At 39.7% G+C, this 19124-nt stretch overlaps 1 protein-coding gene across 1 annotated transcript in view; it reads right to left on the reverse strand.

The window, feature by feature from the left end:
• hcrtr2 (hypocretin (orexin) receptor 2) overlaps window positions 1-18461 on the reverse strand; it is a 30013-nt gene extending 11552 nt beyond the window's left edge. Inside the window, exon 1 of the mRNA XM_040001895.1 lies at window positions 17652-18461. Coding sequence (XP_039857829.1) covers window positions 17652-17868 — 217 coding nt within the window. The 5' untranslated portion in view covers window positions 17869-18461. The remainder of the gene's footprint in view (window positions 1-17651) is intronic.
• Window positions 18462-19124: the final 663 nt, after the last annotated feature.

Raw genomic sequence — 19124 nt, forward strand, 5'->3', positions numbered from 1 at the left:
CCCACCTCCACCTCCACCACCTGTGTCTCCTCCTGAGATCGTTCTAGCGATTTTTCGCTTGTTAGGCAAATACGCAAACTACTTTACTTGCATTAAAGCTGCAATGCTGGGGATGAATTTATCTTCAATAATATGGAAAACAGAAGTATTAACATCCAATTTATATTTTCTTTAGCTTTATACTTTATATACCATGAACAGATTCAAGAAAGAGCCACACAGATCTTTAGAAGAAATGACCTCCTGTGACAGAAAACAGCAAGATTTTGCCTACCCATATTCAATTAGTCTCTTACACATGTGCTATTCATTGATCAGTTAAATTGTAAAAAAAAAAAAAAAAAAAAAAAAAAGGATAAGCGGAAGCGAATGGATGGATGGATGGATGGAAGAAAAAAAAAAGCGAAACCCTATAAGGCCAGCGCTACAAGCATATAGTAATTTGATTAGCAACGTGCAGGGACAAAAGATGAAAGGAGAGCACATCTCTTCCACAAACAGCAGGAAATGAAGGAATCTTTGTAGTCATCTTTGTTCATCTGGTTGTTGACCTCTTTAATCAAATCCGTTTAAGTGTGGATTTCTTTCTCTGTCATTTTTCAGATACCGTCTGAAAGAAAATACAGTCTCAAAGTCATGTCATTTCGGATCAGAGGCAAGCAAATCACAACAAACTTTAGGGAAGCTGCATAAAAGTCCATATCACGTGTCAGTCTATGTCAGGCAAAGTCACTTTGAATTGGCAGCGCCTGATATAAAATCTTCAGTTAGATAAAAAAAAAAAAAACAGATTCAAACTTATCTGTATCTGGGTCTCTGTCTAATTTATATCTAATTAAAATCCATCTAGGTGCACAGCAAACAATTTCATGCTCTTAAGCAAAGAAATTTATACTTACAATATGTTCTTCTACAAATGTTCACAGTGTAAACAAACTCAAAAGAGAGTGAAAAGCAACCCTGATTACAAGCTCCATATTCTGAGAAATGATTTCTCCAATATTAAGGAAAAACATATGTCTGCTTATGTGTTGCTTTATTTTCATACATCTTTCCATTTTTATTCCCTCTTCTTCAGCCACACAAGGATTTGAATTGGGCTCATCAGGGAGACAGATATGTTGATTTAGGTAATCTATGAATAATTTTTAATCAAAATTGAGATACCTTTTGCACAACACAGCTCTGTTGGCATTTAAGCTTCAGTAGGCAATGTTATTTTTCATATTGTATCAAATGAGTTCTGAAAATGCTGTTTATCCACTTGATTTCACTGAAGAGCTTTTTGTGTATCGATCAAGAACCTTATGTGTAAAGTCAAGTGATGCACATGAATACGTGACTGGTTTTTCAGTATCAGGAGTCCTAATACATGAAAAAAAAAAAATTACATTAATGTACAATGTCAGTTAACTGTTGGCTTTAAGATGGCAGCATCCTTTTCTTTCTTTCTCTCTAAGTGACAGCAAGTTTTGAACAAGCAAAGCGAATATATGACAGCTGTTCTGAAGCACTTTGATCTTCAGAATAAACGGTTGAACGTAGGCTGTGTCAGAGTGAAATGGTATATAAGCACTCGACTGGCAGAGTCTGCACAGGCATGTGAATGCTAACCTGCAAGGAATGAAGGCATCTGAGTTCAGCACTGCTCACTTGAGCCATACTAGAAAGAAACTGTCACGCATCTCAGCACCATTTGAAATATGACTTGATTATCCTAGAATGCGATGTGGTTCAGATCTTGCAAGCATCTAAAAATCTTTGTCCATAAAGCTGTGCTATCAGAGTTTTTTTTCTCAATTTAATTAACATTTAGACTAAAAACTACGAACTTTCAGTAAGTTCTTAAAAATTACTTGCTTAGATCCAACGATTTTCACAAACAAACGAGATGCTAGATGGGAAAGGGAACTCGAGCTGCATCAAACACTGAATCACTGCAATCAACAAGTAACAAGAGACTGACATTTTGACACAGAATAGGGGTCACCACCTCTGCCATTTAACGCTCACGCTCACAGACAGAGCCAATGATGCTGACCTGTTGTGCATACAAGTGAGATCTGAACTCGGAAAAGACTTTAAGCACCCGTCAACACACTGTTGACACTTTATGTGCCCAAAATGTAAAGACAAGATGCTAAAATCAAGAAACAGATTGCAGAGACTAAGATATTAAAGTAAAAAAAAAAAAACCCAAAAAGCTATATTGAGATGAAGAGATGAAGATCATCTGATGACACCAAGGTTTTTTAAGTGTGCTGGAACGATTTGGGACAGCACCTTCCTTCGTGAAGGATAATTGAATCTGATCAGCAGGTTGATGCATATTTGATTGTGTGCTGCAGCCTGATGTTGCTTGCATTGATAGCAAGGTGACACTTGCACAGTAATGACAAAATAATGACATCCGTCAGCCCTGTTTTTCTTCTCACCTGGTTGTGCATTTATGGTGCAAAGTAAATATAGCTGCAGTCATGGCACTTGGTACAAGTGAGCATAAACCAAATTTTTAAAGGAAGATCATTTAAAATGCAGCTTTTCAAACAGTTTGACAAATATCACCAAACACACAAAGTTTTCCGTACACTTTGACACAAACTCTGTCTGCTAGCTTCATAAATACACAGTTGTTATATTTCCCAGGGAGAGAAAAAAAGATGCAAGAAAGTTTGAGAGATTTTCACAAGTACGGACTGCTCAATTATGCCCTTAGTGATGGCTTAATACATTTTTAGTTTTTAGATCCGATGGATCTATGTGCAGCGTGTTGTTGAATTATGTTTCTGTAAAACATCTTGCATAACAAATAAAGTATACTAACTGTGGCGGGATGTGGTCTGCGGTTCCGCTGCAGAGGGGTGGTGCAATGGGTAATGGTGCAATGGTGCCGGGCTGGCTGATGGGGCAGCTGAGCCCAATATACAAATCATGCTCTCCTTCAGTGATGCCGAGACCACGAGCTAGGCAGTGTGTGCGTGTGTGTGTAGGGGGGGGGGATTATTTGAGCAGCTTTGAGAGCAAATCATCAGAAGTTTCACTGGCAATACTAAATGCTCTGACTACACTAACATTGTTATTCAAATACTATATCAGGCAGTTTGACGTACTGTTGTAAGGTTTACAGTAATGGTGCAGGGCAGGCTGTGGCGTTCAATGTTAGATTACATCAAGGCTAGAAAACATCCGCTTATGTTTAAAGTGATGATGCTGAATAGATTCACTTACTGAATTCCACTTTTCATACTACCTTATGTCTAGGGGTTAGAAATCAGCCATGATAGCTTGTGAAACATCTGCTCACATTTTGTTGATTTCAGTTAAATCCAAAAACAGGAGTGAGTATCGGGGAAGCAGCTGACATGATACAAATTGTGATTGAGTAAGCTCATTGCTTACTGGTTTCTGAAGTCAGGCTTTAAAGGTAAATGACTGCATTTTTCCTGCTGTCATACTGTCTCTTACTGTTTTTGGAGCCAGAAGTGAACTACAAATAAAGAAACTGCAATTTTCAGTGCCAACTCTGATGACAAGTCCAATTTTTATTTCTTTATAAAAAGTATGATTAATAGATCATTTTTAGAACTTTGCTTACACTGAAATGTCTGTTTATGGCCACGATAGAAGACTAACATTCAATATCATAATTTTTAAGAAAATGTTGACAGATTACAGGCCTTCCTATTACTCTCTGGTCTAAACCCAAAATAAAATGCTAAAATCAGTTTAAAATTATATGCAGTATCTCCCACTTTATCTGTAATGTTTTGTAAATGAAATATTTGAACAATTACTGTTACTGCACCACAAAATAAGAGTTTAAAAATGAAGAAATGGAAGATCCTACAGTTTTAGTGTTTACATTATGAGGAAGCAAAATGAAATAAAATATTATCTTTTACTATACAGGAGAAATATCCTTGTGAAAATCAATCTATGTTTGTAGTAGTTGCAAATAATCTTCTTATGGCCTCTGACACTAAATTCAGCTTAAATTACATACCTATAGACTCCGTTTATTACTTCTAGGCTGACTTATTGTAATTTATTATTATCAGGATGTCCTAAAAACTCCCCAAAAAGCCATCAGCTGTTCCAAAATGCTGCAGTGAGAGTACAGACAGGAACTAAACAGAGAGCCAAATCAATGACGGAACCAATGAAGAGAAGCCATATTGAATTCTCTTCATTGGCTCCTTGTTAAACACAGAATTTAATTTAAAATCCTCTCCCTCACATACAATATCTTAAATAATCATTCCCCATCTTATCTTAAAGAAATTATCGTACAGTATCACCCCAAGAGACCACTTAACTCTTGAACTGCAGACTTACTTACTCCTACTCCTAAGACTCTTAAGATACTTAAAAGTAGAATGGTAGGCAGAGCCTTCTGCTTCCAGGCACCTCTCCTGTGAACCAGCTCCCAGTTTGGATTCAGGAGACAAATACGCTCCCCACTTTTAATATCAGGCTTAAAATTTTCCTTTCGGATAAAGCTTATAGTTAGGTCTGTGACTCTGAAACCTTCCTTAGTTACACTGCAATCGGGCTTGGCCTCTTGTAGCTTATGAAGTCAAAGGTCAAAAGTTAGTTCATGGTCATAGGTGAAGGTAGGAACGTAGTTCAACCGTCAGATCTACTGTATTGCCTACACGCTTAGCTTTCTCTTCAGCACAACAGATCAGCACACCATCCACCATCACTGCAGACACCGCACCACTTGATCTGTCAGTCTCCTGCTACAGTTTCTTAAAATATGTTAACTCCTCCTCAAAAAGCACTCATCAGTGAGTCAGCCCTGAAAAAGAATAGAGTCCAGTGTGCACTCTATTCTTTTTCACCCGAGAACCACGGCCTTGGACTCGGAAGTGCTAATTCTCATTCCTTGCATTTCACACTCAGCTGTGAACCACTGAGTGAGGTCAATGCCCAATAAAACCAAAGGATATCTTCTACAAAAAGCAGAGATAAGACTGATGTGGAGATGCTCCATCACCTGGATATGCACAGAATTTCTGTCCATAGAAATTAATATTATACTGATACTGATGAGGAGCTGAAGATGAGCTCATAGAGGTGAGTGATTACAAAAATGGAAAACAATCATTAAAATAATTCAAAACTATGCTACTGCCTAAATAATTGTAGTAGAAAATATGTGAGCCACTGCTTTCCTATTTCATTTTTCAGTGGTCATAAGTAGCCCTGCAAAAAAATAACCCAAAGAAAATTCACGGCTTTGGGTTTCCTCCTGATCTGATTCACCAGCTGCAACATATCACAAAGCATAATAAAATAACAGAGACAGTGAGGGTGATTTACGAAGCTCATTATGTTTATTGTCACCAATTTTCCTGTTGACTCCTGGGGGAGCATAGGTCCGCAACAACACCACGCCAACGGACTCTGTTCTGGGCTGCTCTCTTTAGCTGGGTCCACGTCACTCCGACGGCCTTCACTTCGCTCTCGACAGATCTTCTCCACGTCTGTTTGGGTCTCCCCACTTTCCTTTTCCCTTGTGGGTTCCAGTCCAGTGCTTGCCTTGCGATGTTGTCGAGTGGTTTTTGAAGTGTGTGGCCTATCCAGCCCCATTTTCTCTTTTTGATGTCTTGACCGACCGGGCTCTGGCTGGTTCTCTTCCACAGGTCTGTGTTTGAGATCTTCTCAGGCCATCTGATGTTGAGGATGTGTCACAAGCACTTGTTGATGAAAATCTGTATCTTGCTGGTAGTGGTCTTGGTCACCTGCCACGTCTCGGACCCATATAGAAGGACTGCTTTCACATTGCTGTTGAAGATGCAGATCTTGCTGTGCTGAGATAAGGCTTTGGAGTTCCAGATGGGTTGCAGGGTGTTGAATGCAAGCCTTGCTTTGTTGATCCGGCTCCTAACATCTTCATCTGCGCCGCCGTCGCTGTTGACTATGCTTCCTAGGTAGACGAAGCGGTTGGTTTCCACCAAGTCTTCTCCCTGTAGCTGCAGCGGATGTTCTTGTCGGTTGTTCAACCGCATCACCTCTGTTTTTCTGACATTGATCTTCAGGCCGATCTTTTCTGCCTCCTCAGCGAGCCGGGTAAGCTTGGACGGTGCATGTTGCTGCTTATGGGACAGAAGGCTGACGTCGTCTGCAAAATCCAGGTCCTCCAGCTGTTTGGTGAGGGTCGACTGGATACCGGTGTTGCTGCCCTCTGTGGTTCTTCTCATGATCCAGTCCATGACGATCAGGAAGATTGTCGGTGACAACATGCAGCCTTGCCTCACTCCGGTTTTCACTGCGAAGGGGTTGGTCAGTTTTCCATTGTGGATGATCTGGCAGGACGAGGATTCATAAAGCTGTTGGATGATGTTGATGAGCTTCTGCGGGATTCCGTAGTGCTGCATCAGTTTCCACATGGTCTCCCTGTCGACGCTGTCGAAGGCTTTTTTTTATTGTCACCAGTCCATGCTAAAAATAAGCCAATTCTGGTCCCAGGCCAGTCAATCAGTGCATTTCTACAAAACAAAAACCTTTTTATGGGGTTTGTGAGCGATGGCTGAGTGAGTGGTGGAGGCAAAAATAAAAGGCTCTTTCAGTGGTCCAATCTTCTTTTGTATTCCCCTTTTCTTCAGAGCAGTTGGTTGGTGTACCCTATTTACTGCATTTGGACAAAATAAAAAAAAAAACCAAAGCTAAGAAAATGAATTGAAGTTGTGGAAAAATACATGTAGAATTTATTTAGAATCTCCATCTAAAAGATGATAAAAACTAAAAACTGAGGAAACAGCTTTGCACCAGGCTTTCCCCCATTTCAGGAGCACCCCTGTCAATATACCTACTATGGCCTGCTCAATAAACAACCTAATATAAAATGACTCGAGAGGCGCTAAAACTCATGTCTGCATAGTCAGAAGCACCTCCCAATTCAGGAAATTAAATACTGAGCACAAAATTAACTTACAGCAGAGCTCAATCCATCATTCAAAAGACAATAATAAAGAAACAGTGGTAAAACAAATTTATTTTCATTAAGAGAGTGGGCCTGCTTTACATTTGCTTACAATCAAAACGTCCTTCAAACATCAGACAAAACTCCCCCTGACATCCCCCAGGACCACGACGATAAAAAGAGTCCTAAAGGACCGGGACCTGGTTTGGGATTTGCTGGATTCAAACTAGACTGGAGCCGAGGAGAGGTAAGAAATAAATAAACTACAAACAACAGATCAAAAACAAATCCTAAAACTATTATTTAGTTTAGCTGCAACACAGCAAGGTTACAAGAACTGAGTGTTGTGTTGAGAAGTCTCAGGCTTCCCTTTGATGAGGTTAAACAACAATAACCTGAACTGTGGATTATTTGGGATTCTTTTTATATTTAGAATGAGAACAAATGATCCAGTTGACAGACCAATTAAGGTTTTTTTTTAAATCAAAATTAACATAGCACTATAATGCTGTGATGCCTAGAAACTATAAAAAGGACTAATGCACATTATACCATAGATTTATAAATATCAATATAACCCAAACAGCTGATAATGTTTGTCCTGAAAACTCCCAGTAACCTACTTGCAGAAACTCACATGTAGATAATAAGTGCATGGAAGCTGAAGCAAAGACAATGAGGGGCTTTAATAAAAATATATATAGCTACATTTAGCAAGCCAGAATCACTCAGGTGGAACTGGAACCAATGTACTGCTAAAAGCTATTAAGTAATGGACAAGAGGTGATCAGAAAAACACTCGAGCTGGATAATATTTCCTTGTTTCAGCTGGATAGCTGTGCACAGTGTACGATTATTGAGTTGAATTGTTGCAGGCTCTGTGTGCTAATTAGTTAGTTAGTTCAAACAGTTTCTACTGTTGTTACAGTAAAAAAAATAGTATGGACGACTGCTTTTTTTTTTTTAAAGAGCTTGTGATCAATTATTCTTAAACAAAAAAGACATAAATGTCAAATAGTCCTGTAAAATTTAACATGCATGTTTAAATTCTTGTTTGAACTTTCGCCAAGCATTTACTGATTAGAGCATCACACAGGAGATAGTACTGTTTCACAGGACATTTGCTGCTCTACTTTTTACATAACAGTATGATTTATTATACAAGTACACAGATTTGTGTGGTTCAAGTTAATGTATAAAATATGCTGATTGATTTTCCAAAGAAGGTTATCTCTTTAGTCAGCAAGTCAGATCTGAGATGTTGGCGCGCGCGCGCACACACACACACACCCGCAGAAAAAAGAATGAACCTACTGTAGGTCCAGAGATGAACCCAGCTGAGGAAATAACTAGTAATTTCAGAAGGTATGCTAAATAGCCAATGGACTGGGTGCTTTTCTACTGTAACTGTGCACTTGTTCAGCCACTCACACACATATTTATACAGCACTTTTATTCTTTGTCTAACATTTACACACACACACACACACACACACACACACACACACACACACACACACACACACACACACACACACACACACTGCAGTGGATCAGCATCAAGGGAAACTTGGGTTTCAGCATCTTGCCCAAGGATCCTTCAACATGCATTCTACAGGATCCGGGGATTGAATCACCAACCTTCCGATTAGTAGACGACCCACTCTACCTCCCACGGCCACCCCTGCAGCTGCCTGTGGGTGTCTTCCACAGCAGCAGATGTGCATGCCTACTTCAAAGATCTCTCCTCTCAATGCAGTCATAATAAGTTTATATATAAGTTTATCATTAAAGGCAAAAAAAGGGCCCGCATCTGCTTCTGATATACGTTGCTGGCGGATGGCAAATAATATACCTGCTGCCCTTTATAGGGCACATTGCCAAAAAAATGAAAACAAGTAGAGTGCGTTTAAAAGAAAATCTAATCTCTAAAAATGTGTTTTCAGCAGACATTTAAAAACAGACTATTGATTTTGTTGACCTAATGAGTGAGGAAGTGCCATTCCAAAGTTTATGCACTAAATGTTAAAAAGCTTCATCATCTGTGGATTTAAAGAAAAAGCGTGGACCAGTTAAGACCCGGGTTGGACTGGGACAAAAATCGGCCTGGGCATTTTGACTAGAGACCCACCAGGTATTACAGGAAAAGCCATAAAGCCTTTGAATGAAAACAGACACTGTTGTGACAGTGATGTACACTGTCTTGTTGGTATATGTATGATTTCTATACATTTTACATCAGATAAAAACTTTGGTTGTCAGATTCAGATAATTATTTATTAAAAGCTAGACATTTTAAATGAGAATAAGAAAGAAAAGTATTTCTTTGTGCCCCCCTTTCCCTGTTAATGCCCTACCTGGCCCCCTGGGAAAACTTTGCTAGACCCGCCCCTGCACAGTTACCAGCTTTCAGCTACTACAGTTCATAACTCCCCTTCAACTCATTCATGTCACCTAAAAGGTAAACCTGTTTCTCCATCACCTGTTCAGCTCTGATGATCCAGTAAGGACATCTCCTGGTTTCATCTTCATGTTTCCCTCTCACCAGATAACCAAACCAATATCAAGACCAGCAGCTTTTACAGCTGTGGCTCCAGCAAACATCAGCTGATACTAGAAATTAATATTAAATAAATTCTAACAACAGCTGATCAAGCTTAAACATGCTGCCGTTGTTTAGCGCGACATCCGCTGGTTTCCTCTTTCTGGCGCAAAGTGGGAGACAAACAAACAAGAGAGCAATCCCGATCAGCTGATCATTGATCAGTTTCATGATTAAAGTAGCAACAGGCGAGAGAGGGGGAGAGAATGAGAGAAGAAGAGCCAGCTGACAGCGTAACGACACAATAACTTTCTCTGAATGAGGGACCATTCCATTTTTTTAAGGAGCAGTTGGCAACTCTACTAACTAACCTTATGAATAAAATAAAGTTCACTATCAGTAACATCATAGCACCCGCCCAGCTGTATAGAAACTCAGTCATGTTGGCTACTATGCAGTACGAGTTATTGTAACTTACTGTAAAAAATCAGCACAGCGAAAATAAACTCCACCTAAACTTGGTTTACATCCGACCCAGACAGACTGCAGGTCATAACTTCTTACCTGATGTTCAGTTCACCTGACACTCGGACCGCCGCCTCGGGTCTCTCCTCCTCCTGCCTCCCCTTTCCCTCATCCACCTGCTGGCCTCTGTGAAAGCTCCACCATAGAAACCACCACCAAACAACTGAGTTATTTTTACACATCGGTCAGCATCGGGCCCGCCCACCGATGGCCAGTCCAGCTATGGTTAAAACCAACTGAAGTTTGCAATGAAATAAAGAGACAATTAAAGTGTGATTAACTGGCTGTATCACTAGTTACCTACTCTACACTCACTTGATGCTTTGTTAGGAAGACCTTGGTAGTTTTGGAGTTTTAGAGAACGGTCTTATTTCTTCATTGAATACATTTAACAAGGTGATGGAAACATTTCTCAGAGATTTTGGTCCATATTGACATGGTTACATTACAGTTACTGCAGATTCTTTGGCCTCACATCCATGCTGTGAAGAGCTCCTTCCATCATATACCTAAGGCAGTGTTTCCCAACCACTGTGCAGTGGAACATAGGTGTGCTGTGAGAAATGATCAGGTGTGCCTCGGAAGATTATCTGGTTCCACCTGATTGGTACTCTAAGCAATTGACTATGTGCACGTTAGCATATGCTACTTCCGGTGTGGAAACTCCTGTGGGGAGCTTTGTTTCCGGTGTCCTATTCACGCCCTGTTTACGGTCCAAAACAAGTTAAGCAAATGAATGAATCAAGTGGCGATTTACATTTCTATAGATGTCTTGGGCATTTACCCAATATATCTGTAAATGATGTTCATCGACTTGTCGATAGTTTTTTCCCCCGCGCCTCAGAGCAAAAGAGAAAAGGGATTCAAATATTATATTTCTCAGCTGTCTCTCGTTTATCGCGGGTGTTATGTTCTAAAAATAACCAGCGATAGGTGAAATCAAGTAGCCAATTTAATTTTTTGACGGTGCAAAACATTTCGTGGACATCGTGGACATACAGTACTGCACTTCAGAGTCACACTGCTAGCGATCGATGCAGCGATTCTGTACTGTACATGACAGACATCACGGAGGAGATCGTCTGCAGCGATCAGGACGCAGGACACAATGTGACGTAAAAAAAACGTGCAAACTTGCACTAAAAAAATCTGTGAAACAGCGAGGTGAAAGGTGAACCGCGTTATTAGCGAGGGACCACTGTAATTTTGAAGGTAAGTCACAACATACCCTTCGTAAATACTAATGTATAGAAACCCTTACCAACAATCATTCATTTTTTGTGTGGCTTTTTTCACGGTTTGTTAACATGCTGTGTAGGTGTGTACTTGACTAGCTGATATCGACATAACGGAGGAAACATCTGGTTTGACTATTCTTCACCTGTAGTTTGAATGCTGAACATTTGCCTGTTTAAATCATAAGACCAGTCACTATACAGAGATGTGCTTCTGAATGTGGACGATGTGTCTTCTGCTGCAGTAATGCAGTTCTGCTTGTGTTGAGTGATGTAAACAACTGATCGATCTAAACTCTTTAAACGTCAGAATTGATCATTAGATTTTTTATGACACAACAGTGGTGAGTGTTCCCACCTTCTGCTCTTTGTAACTTAACGCGATCTTTCCGTTTTCGAGTTTTGGACATGATTTTGGAGTATATTTTCGCAGTAGCGATTGACCGCAAAGTAAAGCTACCGGAAATGTACAACCCCACATCCGGTCTCAAACCAGGAAGTTAGCATTTTAACGTGCACAGGGTCAATTAGCGTGAGTAACATGCAGAACAATTACATTCTCTTCCACTAGAGGGCAGTACAACTGCCTGCTCTAATTACAGTTTTTTACAGACGCTAGGACACATTTCTCAATACTTAGGTCACGTTTGCAAAACTCCTCACACAGTGAGCACAACAGAAGTCTATGTGGGCTAAACTGAGGACCAGTTATCATTGTTTTGGCACAAAATGCATTCAATGACTACATCTCTCAAATTTCATGAATTATCTTCTCACTCAGACACAACAACTGCCAAAAATCTTTGTACGGACAGGACATTTTGCATGTGCTTACATATTGTTTTCAAAACTGTTAAACTTATGGCCAAAACAATAACACAATGCAAAACTTAAAAAGACAGCAAAATGCAACAGCAATATTTTATTGAAACATATTTTAAATCTAAAAATGCAGTTTAACCAGCCACAGCTTATTCTCATTGTAGATGAACATCTACACAGGTGTTACTCCTTCAATTTTTCAACTCCTTCAATTCTGGCATGCCAGAAGATTCTTTCCTAGGTGTGTTGCCCTAGATGACATAAGATGTGATGTGGATGAGAACCTGTGGCCAAATGGAGAAGACCGAGTAGAATAGCATTACTATTGTATGTGTATCAGTGGATGGTGTGCATACAAATTCTTGTATTTTGGGATTACTTAGTGCAAAAAAATAAAAATACATAAACAAATATTAACAAATTCTGCATGATGTCTGATTCATTCCAGTAACATATATTGAAATTATAAACAGAGATGTGTCCTTGTTTTACACAAGAAAACACTGTGTAATGCTACATGTTGTTAGTGTTTTTTAGGTTATTGTTTTGTGGGTGACAAAGTGTGTTTGTCGGCTGTCAACCTTTGCTAGTGTTCTGGAAGAATGAGTTTATTTGAGACCTGAATGAAGTGTTTTGGTAGTTGTAGTGCATTTTGAATGTGAAATGAACTGCTTTGCCAAGCTGACGGTCAGTTAGGTGGATTGTGTGAAGTGTTTTGCAAAAGTGACCTAAGTATTGGGAAATGTGTCCTAGCGTCTGTAAAAAACTGTAAATGGACTGCCAACTGCCACTAAAACAGAAGAAGGCAAAGAAGAAAGCACATCGTGTAAAAGCAATAGAAAAATATTTGAAAAGAAAATTAGTCAATCTGACCTGGTTCCTGGAGAAATTCCGACCCATATTAAGACCCTAGCGTGAGTAGTGGTCAGAAGAAGAAAAAACGTGTACTGTGGACAAACTGAGCCAATTCTGCTATACCTGATGTACAGGTAAAAATGATCAATATGCTTTTTGTGATATTTTTGTTTTGTGTGCCGTGTGATTTTTCTAATGTGAAATATGGTTTTCACATTAGAGAACCATATTTCAGTGAAACACTGCCCTAAGGTGCTCTGTTGGATTGAGCTCGGGTGACTGTGGAGGCCATTTGAGTACAGTGAGCTCACTGTCATGTTTAAGAAACCAGTTTGAGTGGGATTTGAGCTTTGTGGCAATGTACTTTATCCTGCTGGAAGCAGCCATTAAAAGATGGGTATACTGAGGTCATAACAATGCTCAAGAAGGCTGTGGTGTTTAAACTACACTCATAAGGGGACCAAAGCGAGTCACGATAATATCCCTCACACAAGTACAACACCAGTAGCCTGATCCAGTGATTCAAGACAGGATCATGTTGTTTCATGTTGCTCATGCTAAATTCTCACCATACGAATGTTGCAGCAGAAATTATGACTCATCAGAGCAGGCAACATTTTTCCAGTCTTCTATTGTCTAATCTAGATGAGCCTGTGTGAATCACAGCCTCAGTTTCCCGTTCCTTGCTGACAGGAGTGGCGTCCAGTGTGGAATTTGGCTGCTGTAGCCCAGCACCAGAATTCAAGGTTTGAGATCTTATGTGTTTAGTGATCCAGATTGGTACACCTTAGTTCTAAAGAATGGTTATTCGAGTTTATGTTACCTTTCTATCATCTCAAGGCAGTCTGGTCATTTTCCTCTGACCTCTGAATGAATAACGCAACCAGAGGGATGGTTTTCTGCCCAGTAGATCAGCAGTTTCTGAAATATTCAAACCAGTCCTTCTGGCAAAAACAACCATGTGTCACATTCAAAGCCACTTAAATTACCCTTCTTCCCCATTCTGATGCTCAGTTTGAACTTCAGTAGGTCGTCTTGACCGTGTCAACATGAGGAGGAGCGCACTGAGTTGCTGCCATATGTCTGCCTCATTGTATTGTTGTGTTACAGTTTTTTACAGACGCTAGGACACATTTCCCAATACTTAGGTCACTTTTGCAAAACACTTCACACAATCCTCCTAACTGACCGTTAGCTTGGCAAAGCAGTTCATTTCACATTCAAAATGCACTACAACTACCAAAACACTTCATTCAGGTCTCAAATAAACTCATTCTTCCAGAACACTAGCAAAGGTTGACAGCCGACAAACACACTTTGTCACCCACAAAACAATGACCTAAAAAACACTAACAACGTGTAGCATTACACAGTGTTTTCTTGTGTAAAACAAGGACACATCTCTGTTTATAATTTCAATATATGTTACTGGAATGAATCAGACATCATGCAGAATTCGTTAATATTTGTTTATGTATTTTTATTTTTTTGCACTAAGTAATCCCAAAGTACAAGAATTTGTATACACACCATCCACTGATACACATACAATAGTAATGCTAATCTACTCGGTCTTCTCCATTTGGCCACAGGTTCTCATCCACATCACATCTTATGTCATCTAGGGCAACACACCTAGGAAAGAATCTTCTGGCATGCCAGAATTGAAGGAGTTGAAAAATTGAAGGAGTAACACCTGTGTATATGTTCATCTACAATGAGAATAAGCTGTGGCTGGTTAAACTGCATTTTTAGATTTAAAATATGTTTCAATAAAATATTGCTGTTGCATTTTGCTGTCTTTTTAAGTTTTGCATTGTGTTATTGTTTTGGCCATAAGTTTAACAGTTTTGAAAACAATATGTAAGCACATGCAAAATGTCCTGTCCGTACAAAGATTTTTGGCAGTTGTTGTGTCTGAGTGAGAAGATAATTCATGAAATTTGAGAGATGTAGTCATTGGATGCATTTTGTGCCAAAACAATGATAACTGGTCCTCAGTTTAGCCCACATAGACTTCTGTTGTGCTCACTGTGTGAGGAGTTTTGCAAACGTGACCTAAGTATTGAGAAATGTGTCCTAGCGTCTGTAAAAAACTGTAACAAGAAGTTGAGCAGGGTAAGTAGCCCTAATGCAGGGGTGTCAAATTCAAATACACAGTGGGCCAAAATTCAAAACTGGAACAAAGTTGCGGGCTAACGTTAATATTTATTGAAATATATTTATTCCTCCAGATATAAGAATGAATCTTTTCTTATGGACTCAAACACGTTTTGCTGAAAAACTGAATATGGAACAAGCAAAGCTTAATACTAAAATATATATATATATATATATATATATTAGCTGTATAATACCAGTAGGCCAACTCTAATAGTAATTTGGTATGGCTTCACGGGCCAAATGTAGTTAGGCTGCAGGCCAAATTTGGCCCATGGGCCAGAGTTTGACACCTATGCCCTAATGTTTCTGATGATCTAATGACAATTGCCCGCCCATTATTAGTTGGAATTTTAGCTAATGTTTCAGTGCCTATGGGGTAAAATGTTGGCATGGGAAGGGGAGAGCCTTGAACACAAAGTGTACACACTGTGTCCAAGGTTTAAAAGCATAATAATGTTGCAAACATTTTAGCAAAAAGCTTCTTGTAGTTACACATCCATCACATACAGAGCAGATTTATTAGTGGTTTCTCTTTACTTTTTACTCCAAGTTCAGTCTCTGCCAACTCTCTGAGGGAAATATCTGGTGCTTTAGTTGCTTAATGTTATGCTCGCCAGGTGGTCGCTAACATCGTCAGTGAACAGTGAAGTTAATATAGGCAGCAATTTGATGAATCAAAATTTGTACTTACAGCAGCAGGAAAGAAATGCTAAAGAGGATTACACTGAAAGACCCTCTACGAAAAGGAAGACTAAAGTTTTAAATTGAGTACCTACTGTACAATGTGTGCCTGAATCCATTACAGCAGCAAGGCCATTTACTATGAGAACAAATACTTTCAGCTCTAGCAAAAATTCCACTGGATTCCTTTTCCCTTATAGGAATAAAAAATGCAACCGTAAATGCTGATTTTATGATTTTTTTTTCTTTTTACTTCTGTCTATGGAAGAGATTCTCCAGGCAGGGGTGACACCTTTGTTGTCACTTCCTGCTGTTCATAGCAGGTAAAACTGCAGCAAGAGAAAACAGCACACAGTGCAGGAAACAAAGAAAGAGAAGCTGCGATGATTTAAAAGATTTGCGCTGTGCTTCCTCATCTAACACTGACAGTTATAATGAGAACCTGTCATCTCTGGCTTTGAAACTCATGGCCATACTGATTAAACACACATGGACCCCTCCAATGTCCTTGATTGCTCTGTTCGGCAAAGAAATGCAAATTTTGCTCATAAACAAAATGACTAATTTGTTTCCTAAATGACTTCCTGCTCTTGAAGTATTTACTAAAACATTGATTACATCAGCAACCAGATATTGTTAGTAAACCAGTACTATAAAGCACATATTTTTGTAATCTGAGCTTTAAAAAGCAAATGATAACCCTGCTTATTTTGCTTAACATGTTTAATATGAAACTGTTGAACATTAGACTGTGAATAGCTGGCCTGTCTGATCGTAACTTATCCACTCATGTATCATTTTCAGAGTGTCTGTTCATTCCATTGTGAGACTAAAAGCATAAAAGGGGAAGTAGACTGCACAAGGGTGGAAAGCTGTTTTCTGAAAGCATCTACAAAATTCTCTTGGACAGCATTTCCAGTGGCCCATTTCAAAATGTCATCCACTGTCTGGGGAGTGGGTGTTGCATTAAGGATAATGAAGATGGCAAGAGGGTGAATGCTGTCTTCCTCGCTGAAATACCATACAAATGATTAGATTGATAAATGCTGCCTAAAATGACAGGTAATGTGGCACACCTTCAGCCTTCCAAGCTGGAGTGCAATTCTGCAGTGCACAGCTGCATCTATGCGGGGGGGCCCTTTTCCTTGTTACCAAAAAAAGTCTAAAAATAGCTAGTGGGAACCCTGAGATGAGGCATAGAACACAAGCCTGCACAAAGACAGCTTTCAAAGTTGAAATAGATCAAAGTGCAAGCGGGAAAAGAGCAGGTTATTTTAGTGACTGTGACAATCAAGCTTCAGTAGAGCATAACTAAGACTCCCACACTGACACAAAGAAGGAGGTTCTCAAATGTGTGGTAGCAGCCCCATAAGAAATTTCACAATAAAAAATAACAGAGCTACAGGTCAGTCTGACTTCTCTTTGCTAAATAGTAAAACTGCCCCTGCTGCTAAACCATTGAGAAAATACACCAGCAACAAAGCAGTCCAATAATGGAATTTCGCAGACAATAGGTCTGCAAAACTTGCAAGTTACGCAAATGCACGGTGTGAAATAATTTTTTTTTACTCGATGTATCTTCAAAGAAATCAAAAGGTTACCGATTTTCCAAAATTAACCTCGCTTTCCTGGACTGATTGACGGTTTCTCCTCCTCATTGATGCTTCCACATCAGCAGAGGCGCGACTGCGATTAGTGAACATCACAGAGGGGGGGAATGCGCTTCTAGTTATTGATCGCTCTTGATTTGGATTTTTCTCATACTTCAAGTAATATTTGCGCTGATATTATGGAGAGGTGGGAAAAGTTGCTCGAAGTGTGCTTTTGCTTTATGATTTTTGCAAGTTGTTAAGATGAATGGAGAGAGAGAGAAATGAATGCATTTAAAGGTACGACTCACCAAGCGAGTTCCCAATGAGTGAAACGAAGAATACAATAATGTAAGCCACAATGAGAACCCATTCATACTGCTTGGGGTGTAAATACTCTCTCCAAATGTATCTCAGAAGTTCCTCGTCGTCATCCAAGGTGGGATGCACATGTAACTCCGTGCTGTTGGGTAGATGTCCAGAAGATAAGCACTCCTCGCAGTCCACGTTCCCAGTGATGCCAGACATGCTTCCAGGTGTTTTGTGTGCCCGATGAACTGCAGCTGTTGCTTGTGCGTCTGCAGTGACCGCAGGTTGTTTGAGCACACTGCAAACGCGATTCTAAATGGCTCCGCATGGACCACTCGTCAGAATGACGCTGGTCTCCCTTCTGTCTCCATTCAAAGCCACTGCAGGGTCAAACACCAACACAGCAGATTGCAGCGAGCAACGAGCTCTGAGCTGCAACCCGAATGCCCACTCGCGTAAAAATAGAGAGAAACGGGGTGTTCGGGCATTTCTGCGGGGAGGGGTGCATGAACAAGGTTTGGAAATGAATGGGGTGATTTGAAATGCATCAGCTTAATCTGCTTTTAATTCTGTGCGAAATTCAATTACAAGCATATAAAGGAGGGCACACTGGACGGACTGCTTGAGACCAATTCACGGACACGGTTAACCCCCTTAATCCAACAGTGCACTTGTTTTAAACTAATTGGTTTAACTGGCTCCTGTAGTGCTTGAGCAAATTGTTGTGACTGTGTGAAGGTAATGACTGAATGGTGGGACAAGCCTCAGACTGTGTACCAATTTATTGGGGACATGTTTTCGAATTTTATTTAAAAAACAAAACGAAACAATGACAACAATATAAACTGCTGTTTTTATGTCATTAAGACTCCTTATTTGTATTTATTTAGTCTTATTTCTCTTTGTCATAAGCTGTGAACAGCTCTGGTGTAAACAAATCATAAATCTGAACATCATTTCAGCATCTTGTTTTTTGGGGGCATATACTGCATACTGTCGCTGGGTTTGTTTTGTTTTGTGGCTGCACTTCTGAGCAAAATATGGTGTTATGATGACGGTATGGAAATCACGATTCCATTCAAAATGAATAGACCAGATTAAATCTGCAAGGCAGTCAAAGCACAACTACACGAACTCCTGCTGAGAAGTTAAAAATGAATTAAATGGTACATTTGAATTAAAGATGTGAATCTCATGGTGGAGAAGTGCTTAACAAGGCTGCCTTACAGGAAGCTTCAGTACCCTTGATAACATAAGACATATACATCAAGTGAGGGTCCTTTAAAAAGCCTCTGTATTTTTTATTTTATTTTTTATTTGAATCCTCTTCCTCGTGGTTTATGTTGACATCATAATACATTTGAATCCAGGATTAGGTTTTGTAAATTGTGCTTTATGTATCTATATGTGCATGCACGTATACATTGTACTGGGCTACTGTGCCTGTGAAGCAAACTGTCCCAAGGGGGCATTGC

The sequence above is a fragment of the Simochromis diagramma genome, unplaced genomic scaffold (genome assembly GCF_900408965.1).
Source record: "Simochromis diagramma unplaced genomic scaffold, fSimDia1.1 OVJJ01000421.1, whole genome shotgun sequence".
NCBI lineage: Eukaryota > Metazoa > Chordata > Actinopteri > Cichliformes > Cichlidae > Simochromis > Simochromis diagramma.